Genomic DNA, 7,500 nt, shown 5'->3' on the forward strand with positions numbered 1-7,500 from the left:
CTCTCCTCCTCCTCTCCTCCACTCTCCTCCTCTCCTCCTCCACTCTCCTCCTCTCCTCCTCCACTCTCCTCCTCTCCTCCTCCACTCTCCTCTCTCCTCCACTCTCCTCCTCTCCTCCTCCCTCTCTATCTCCTCCACTCTCTCTCTCCTCCACTCTCTCTCTCTCTCTCCTCACTCTCTCTCTCTCTCTCTCTCTCTCTCGTGCCACTTCTGTCCAGATGCATCACTGTCTCAGACGAACACCTAGCCCACTCCGTCTGTATTGTCTGTCTGAGATGTATGCTCCTCCCCCTGGAGACATGAAATACTCTCTGATTGGTGTAGAAGCTGTATGCTCCTCCTCCTGGAGACATGAAATACTCTCTGATTGGTGCAGAAGCTGTATGCTCCTCCCCCTGGAGGCATGAAATCCTCTCAGATTGGTGTGGAATCTTAATCCACTCCTCTTGTTCTGCCGTGTGTGTGCAGGTGCGAGTACCTGTTCAACTTTGACAACACGTTTGAGATCCACGACGACATCGAGGTGCTGAAGCGCATGGGCATGTCGCTGGGCCTGGAGAGCGGCTCGTGCACCGCAGAGGGACTCAGCCTGGCACGCTCGCTCGTGCCCAAGTCTCTCCAGTGCTACGTCACAGGTCCGTACGCCACACACCCACGCCCACGCCATGACAACACGCCATGCCACGCCAAGCCACACCATACACCCACGCCATGGCACACCACGCCACGCCACACACCCACGCCACACACCCACGCCACACACCCACGCCACACACCCATACACACACACGCCACACACCCATACACACACACGCCACACACCCACACCATGACACACACACCCACGCCACACACACCCATACACACACCCATACACACACACCCACGCCACGCCATACACCTATCTATGGGTGTATGGTGCAGTGAGGGTTCATGCCGTATCCAAATGCAGTGGACTTGTTGACTTGTTGGGTGGATTCTTGGATTATTCTGTGTGTGTGGGGCGGGGATTTCATGTGCAATTTATATTTCTTATATATTTCACGTTATCTCTCTCTCTCTCTCTCTCTCTCTCTCTCTCTCTCTCTCTCTCTCTCTCTCTCTCTCTCTCTCTCTCTCAGCCATGGCCAGGAACTCCAGTCGCACGCCCCACAGCCACACGAGGTAACCTGATCATCAGTATCACTCAAATCAGCAGCACACACACTCACAACTCACACACACACTCGCACTCATTCAATCATAACTCACACTCACTCACACACAGGATGCAGGAGCCATTCGCCAGGCTTTGTGTGCTCTGGGTGTGACACACACACACACAGCTAGACACCAGTAAATACACATGCACCGTTTATGGAGAATTAATGTTTAATGGCATCAGATGTTCGCTGCCAACTGAGTGTGTGTCTGTGTCTTGTCCAGTTCTCTCCCAGGTGACCTGGACTCCTCCTCGCTCAGTGGTGGGAGGAGCTTCAGCCACAGTAGCACCGCCCCCTCCCACGCCTCTGAATCCCGCAGCTCTTTCAACGAGGAGGAAGAGGACGAGGAAGAGGACGAGCCCTCGTCACCCGAGTGACCCATCCAAAAAACCAACGCCTGACCAATCAGCATCCCTGACGGGGGACAAATAAATAAATAAATAAATGAAAAATGAAAAGGAAAAAAAAAAGACTTCCAATGCACCTAATATCCCTACAGGAGGAATTGGAGGCATGCTCTACAGGAAATAAGCTGCCATTTTGGTTTTCTATTAATAAGATATGTTAGGAATATATATCTCTCCATCTCTCCATCACTTTCCTTCTTCCCAAACCCCCTACTCTAGAATTGGAGTCAATCGTGCCTCCTAGGGGTGTGTGTGTGTGTGTGTGTGTGTGTGTGTGTGTAATTGATTGCTTAACTGTCTGTGTGTGTGTGTGTGTGTGTGTGTGTCTCTGGTAGTCTGGTAGTGGAGTGCTCGGAGTTTGAGAGTTTGAGTAGAGGCCCCATGCCCTACAGACGTCAGCCAAGGCCTCTCAGGGCCCCGACCCCCTGGGCTCACCCGGACGCCCTTCTCACCCGGACGCCACTTCTATTTATGTCCACGCTCACATCAGTCATAACTGTGACATTTCAGTTTGCCTGCTTTCCACTCCTCCAGACCAGGCTTGCGACCCAAGCAGCTTCCATTATCCATCCTTCGTTTGCTCATTTAAGGGAACTTTTTTGACTTATTTCAGTCTGCAAATGGCATACATTTCGTAGACCATATTTGTATATTTCTTTTTCCCTAAAAAAAATCAAACATGCTATCGTTTTTAAGCGTGACTAATATTTGTCGATCTTCTATTGTTATTGTTATTTGATTGTATAGCCGATCGATTAGGATTCATGCTCATCTTTCACCGCATCTACTATTGCAGAGACCTCCTGGAGCGTTTTGGAGAGGTGCGTTATGGGAGATGTAGTCTTGTGCGTGAGAAGTAGTATTGCATCACTCATTCCTTATTTTTGGTTGTTATCCCAAAGCCGATGTATGAATAGCAACTCTTCCCGGACACACTGCCTTGCGTTCTGAGACACACTGGTTGGTTATGTTTTTTAAAAGGACAGATTACTGATGAGATGCCTGAAGTGCAGGCATTTTTCCTCCTGTTTCTATTCACACGTTAAGGTTCTGCTCTCTCTTTGGAAATGTAACTGTGTATGTATATACCTATACATATATAAACATATAATTTTGGTTACAGTGGTCTAGTGTGATTATTTACCTCTATACTTTTGTTTTATTGTGTTTTGATGTCACAAGAAATATGTGCATACTGTTTCATTGTGTGCAGTCATCAATAAGTTCCTCATCTCGAGTGAAATCGTTACCAAAAACTATACCTGTGTGAAAATGTTGCTGATCTTCTGACGTACACTATGTTATTATGGAACTTATGCTGTTGAACATTTGATCATTTGCAGCTAATTGTTTTGTTCCATTGTCCTCTTTAATATTGAGTCATTCCAGATAAGAAAGAAACGAAAAACAAAAGGCAAACACAAGGGTCCGCATGAATAATGCAGAGATTAGCCAAGACAAATCACAGGCTTTTCTTGATACGAGGTTCTCTAGTGGATCCTGAGCGCAACAGAGTGGAATGCTCCCTTCAGCTCCGCGCGAGCCCAGGAGGCCGGTTGTCAGGCTCGCACTTAACACGCACTCAACGAGCCAACGAGAAAGCCTGCGTCACGCGAGGCGTCGAAAGTTAACAGATTATCCCTAAATGTTCCCAAAAGCGGTCACAACTGTATTATTCACTGTTCCGGCTGAGTGAAACTGATGGAGAGCTGAAGCCGCGGTTTGGCTTTTAGCTGACCTGATCCAGTTAATGAAGCCCATATCTAACACCTGTTAGATTTGGCACAGCTGGGCATATTCCTGCTGCTGACCCACGGCGCGCTTTTGGAACATTGGTTTGGAAATGTCAGGAGTTCGAACTAGCTCATGGAAAAAAAACGAAAGGGAGATGCCTGTCAATTAAAACTAAGATAAGAAAAATGGAAAGAGTGCTAAAAATACATGTGTGCCATCATGTGAATTACAGCTGGAAATATATGTAGTAGTCTGTCAGAAAAGCCTACTGCTAAAGATTACAATTTAAATGTTCTGCGTATGCCCCGGGAGGGATTGTAATGGAATGTTTTTGTTATTAAACGATAAATATTGATAAATCTGATTGCTCTAGTGTCAACTGAGATAGCCCTCCCTCTGAGGCGTTCATATTGCCAATGAATGCTTGTCTCGGAATTTCAGAGATGGTGTACTGCGCTTGCGCCATGGTGTTTGAAACGTGATTTCTCTAAGACCTCGGTCGCTGCAGTCGTGTGAAAAGGTGCACCAGTGAACCGAGCCCAGCTGGACCGGAATCGAGCAGGACTCTTTTCTTTTTGACATATCTCACAAACTACTGTTTTATCTTAGTTTAGTTCCCTCGTTTTTACCCATTTTCCACGGTCTCCCCATTAATTAATTCTGAGTCACAATCATGTCGACCAAGGAAGACAAGCCTGCAGAAATCAAGTCCAGTTGGAAAGACTCTATCTACAATCCACGCACAGGAGAGTTCATTGGACGAACCGCCAGCAGTTGGGGTAAGAAGCCGGTTCAAAGAAGTGTATGACGCTTAAAGCTTCAAATGTAGCTTAATGTATAATTAGCAGCCTAACGGTTTACTGCTCTAGAAAAATCAATGGCTTATGAATGCATTGAACTGTATTATTTGCGACCGTTTTTCATTAATGAACTCGGTGAATTACAGTAAAATTTCTGTTTCAATAACATGCGGCATAATGCACTACGTCTTTTTGCCCATCAATCCGAGAAAATACGCACAGCGTTGTATGCGTGCTTGTGGCAATTGGAGGGGGGAAGCTAGCAAGATTATAGCAACAAGACTACATCGATTCACTATGTATAGTAGGCTACTATGATTGTATTTGTATGGTAGCGTTAACTGTCAAGAAATTGCGATAGCATCACATGTAACGCCATGAGTTGCCGTTGTAGTTTGCCATTTATTTATTGGGAGAATACCTGAGTTTGTAGGCTTGCCGATCCAATCACTAAAATCTTACCAGATCGATTTGTGTTATTAGCCATCTAACTGGTGGACCGAACAGACTAACGGTAAACCGATTAGTGAAATAATCCAACACAGTAATAACAGGCCATATTTAGCCTGCTTTGATCTACAGCGTGTAAGCTATCATGGCCAGTCAAAATAAATAGAATGGAACTAAATAATAAATGTATTTCAGCCACAACGAGTCTGAAATATGGGGGTGCCGTAGGATATATGTTTCCAGCGGTAGTCAGCGAAAGACGGGCAATAATGCAGATTTTTTAACATAGCTGTAACATTGTAACAACATGAAGTCGCGTTCCCCCAGTTCCATCTTAATATTCGTTGCTGCACGAGGCTCGAGGGCCCCGTGCCGTGCATTACCACCTCTTTGATCATCAAAGGGCCATATTTATTGATAGTCAATGCAGTTGATTTAATTATAAGATTCGACAAGTTCATTCGTCTTCGCGAGAATCAAGAGATCGAGGTTTAATTCTGTTCAAAGAAACCGTTATTCGCTATCCTCGGCGTGTCGGTAGATTAGGTTGTCGCTCACAAATGCTTGAAGGGTGACACCTCGAGATTAGCCGTAACGTTACAGTGAATGGGGACATAGCCGTGCGGCATTGCCTCTTAACATTGGCGTAGGCTACTGACTTAACACACACAGTGGACTTTCTCTGTCCATTTTTGTACACTGTCAGTCATCCCCAACGGCTGTGACGTAGCTGCTCTAGATTCATTTGAAATGTATGATGTGCGGTGGTGTGCTACCGCTGCCGCCGCAGCTCTGCTCCTCGGGAGGGGGAAATGCCGTGTTGATTTTCAGTTGTCCCGTAGACTGTATATATAGAACTGGACAGTGTGGCTGCATTCAGCAGTGTTCTATATATACCGTCTATGAGTTGTCCTTACTCAGATCGATCCTTGGGAAAGGAAGTCTCCCATCGCCGTTTTTACTGCATCCACCCCCTCTCCACATAGCATTGCCTTCTACCTCAGATTTCGGTATCGGTATACGGTTGGTTGTTGTAGCCTAGGATAGACGGCTTTTCTAAAATGGCAGTATCAGGGGGGGATTTCGGCCATTGTCGCAAAAATCATGAATCAAGCCACACAGATGTTGCCTGGTTACGTGAAATGGCTATGAGGATGTGCTCGGGTTTCCTTTCTGCGCGTTCAGCAGATTGAGCCTTGGAAACGCGGTGCGGGCGGTGTAGCAAACTCCTCTCTTCCTGTCTCTGTTCCTCCCCCTCATCCCAAGGTCAAACCGGTCCTCCTCACCGGTGCAAAGAGGCGGAGTAATGACAGTGAGGAGAGGCACCGATCCCGTCGCCGCCGTAGAGTCCGTTTGCAGCTTTTCGAAAGTATCTTTACAGGGAGCGAATCCTTGCAAGGAGTCTCCACGGACTGATAATTGAATGATGATGCAGCAAAATACATTTTGCATGTTACTCAGCAGACAACTCCCTTGGCATCTGACATGACAGGGATATGTGACAGAAACATGCTTCAACTGCACTGGTTGTTGTACAGAACCTGTGGATGTTGAAGCCAAGCATGGCTGCTGTCAGACAGCAGTTCTGCACTCGAGTCTGCGGCTAGCCCTGTGTTGACGACTAGGCTATACCATATGCTGCATTGGCTATGCGTCATACTGTATGCCAGTGCTGGTAGCCGTGGCTCCGCGATTGTACTCCTGTTCCCACTGTGTGGTGGCTATCGACTGGCTCAGCAAAAAACTGCCCATCCAGTCCCACCGAGGGCCTGCTCGTGGTAGACTAATGGAAAAGGTGCGTGTAAAGAACGACAGAGGAGAAAAAAAAGAAAGAAGGAAAAAACGAGTGTGTGTGCTGTCCACATCCCAGGAGCTCTTAGGGACTCCCACAGGCCTGTTAGGTGAGAGAGTGAGAGACAGAGAGAGGGGATTGCTGTTGAAGAGATAAAAGGATTGGGCTGGACTTAATTGGTTAGCCTCTCTCTCTCTCCCTCTCTCTCTTTCTCTCTCTCTCCCTCTCTCTCGCTCTCTGAGTGGAGTGCTCATCGCTCTGACTCTTTGGCTCTCTCTGTCTGATGCCTGTGCGGATTAGGCGGCTTTACAGTTTCCAATCTGCACGGCTTTACCGAGCTAATCACACATGCACACAAACAAACAACAGCGAAACACACACACATGCAGCATAGCAGCGCCGCACCGTGCCTTCACATCCGCTCCCAAAGATGGACACTCACACAGGATGGACTCACACACACACACACACGCAGAAAGACAGACATCCCTGCAGTGCACACCCAAATTCTGCACCAACAGCATACAACAGGAAACTCTGCAGTGGGTCTGGGCCGGATGCGGCCTGATGCCGAGGTCTAATGCTATGGGGAATATGGGCCTAATGCTATGGGGAATATGGGTCTAATGCTATGGGGAATATGGGTCTAATGCTATGGGGAATATGGGTTTCATCGGGTCGGTGCTGTAGGCAGCAGTCAACTAATTGTGGACGAAATGTCTGAAGGCTAAATGGACTAGACATTCCTACACACACACACACAGGTAAATCAGAATCAGGACAACAACAGGAAACTCTGATAAATGTGTTTGTTATCTCTGAGCATGCATAGATAGATAGATAGATAGATAGATAGATAGATAGATACTTTATTGATCCCCAGGGGAAATTCAAGGTCACAGTAGCATACAGACAACACACACACACACACATTCACTAACAGCAGAAAGTAATTAAAAGTATATAATATAAAAACACAACTAAGCAATAAGGACAGTAGAAGATAAATATATACTAAATACTAAATATACTAAAATACAAATTATACTAAATAACACAATTCTAAAAAAAACAGTAACAGTATCCACATAGTGGATGATTAATCAAACAAGATG

General features: G+C 46.4%; 2 protein-coding genes across 2 annotated transcripts in view; both read left to right on the forward strand.

The window, feature by feature from the left end:
* The window catches only part of tfdp2 (transcription factor Dp-2), a 7,394-nt gene extending 4,665 nt beyond the window's left edge, over nt 1–2,729 (forward strand). The window contains exons 3-5 of the mRNA XM_042063959.1: nt 469–635; nt 1,122–1,164; nt 1,426–2,729. Of these exons, the coding sequence (XP_041919893.1) occupies nt 536–635; nt 1,122–1,164; nt 1,426–1,579 (297 nt within the window). The 5' untranslated portion in view covers nt 469–535 and the 3' untranslated portion in view covers nt 1,580–2,729. The remainder of the gene's footprint in view (nt 1–468; nt 636–1,121; nt 1,165–1,425) is intronic.
* A 1,041-nt stretch (nt 2,730–3,770) lies between these two features.
* atp1b3b (ATPase Na+/K+ transporting subunit beta 3b) overlaps nt 3,771–7,500 on the forward strand; it is a 39,176-nt gene continuing 35,446 nt past the window's right edge. The window contains exon 1 of the mRNA XM_042063958.1: nt 3,771–4,122. Within this exon, the coding sequence (XP_041919892.1) occupies nt 4,017–4,122 (106 nt within the window). The 5' untranslated portion in view covers nt 3,771–4,016. The remainder of the gene's footprint in view (nt 4,123–7,500) is intronic.

This window comes from Alosa sapidissima, chromosome 15 (genome assembly GCF_018492685.1).
Source record: "Alosa sapidissima isolate fAloSap1 chromosome 15, fAloSap1.pri, whole genome shotgun sequence".
Lineage (NCBI taxonomy): Eukaryota > Metazoa > Chordata > Actinopteri > Clupeiformes > Clupeidae > Alosa > Alosa sapidissima.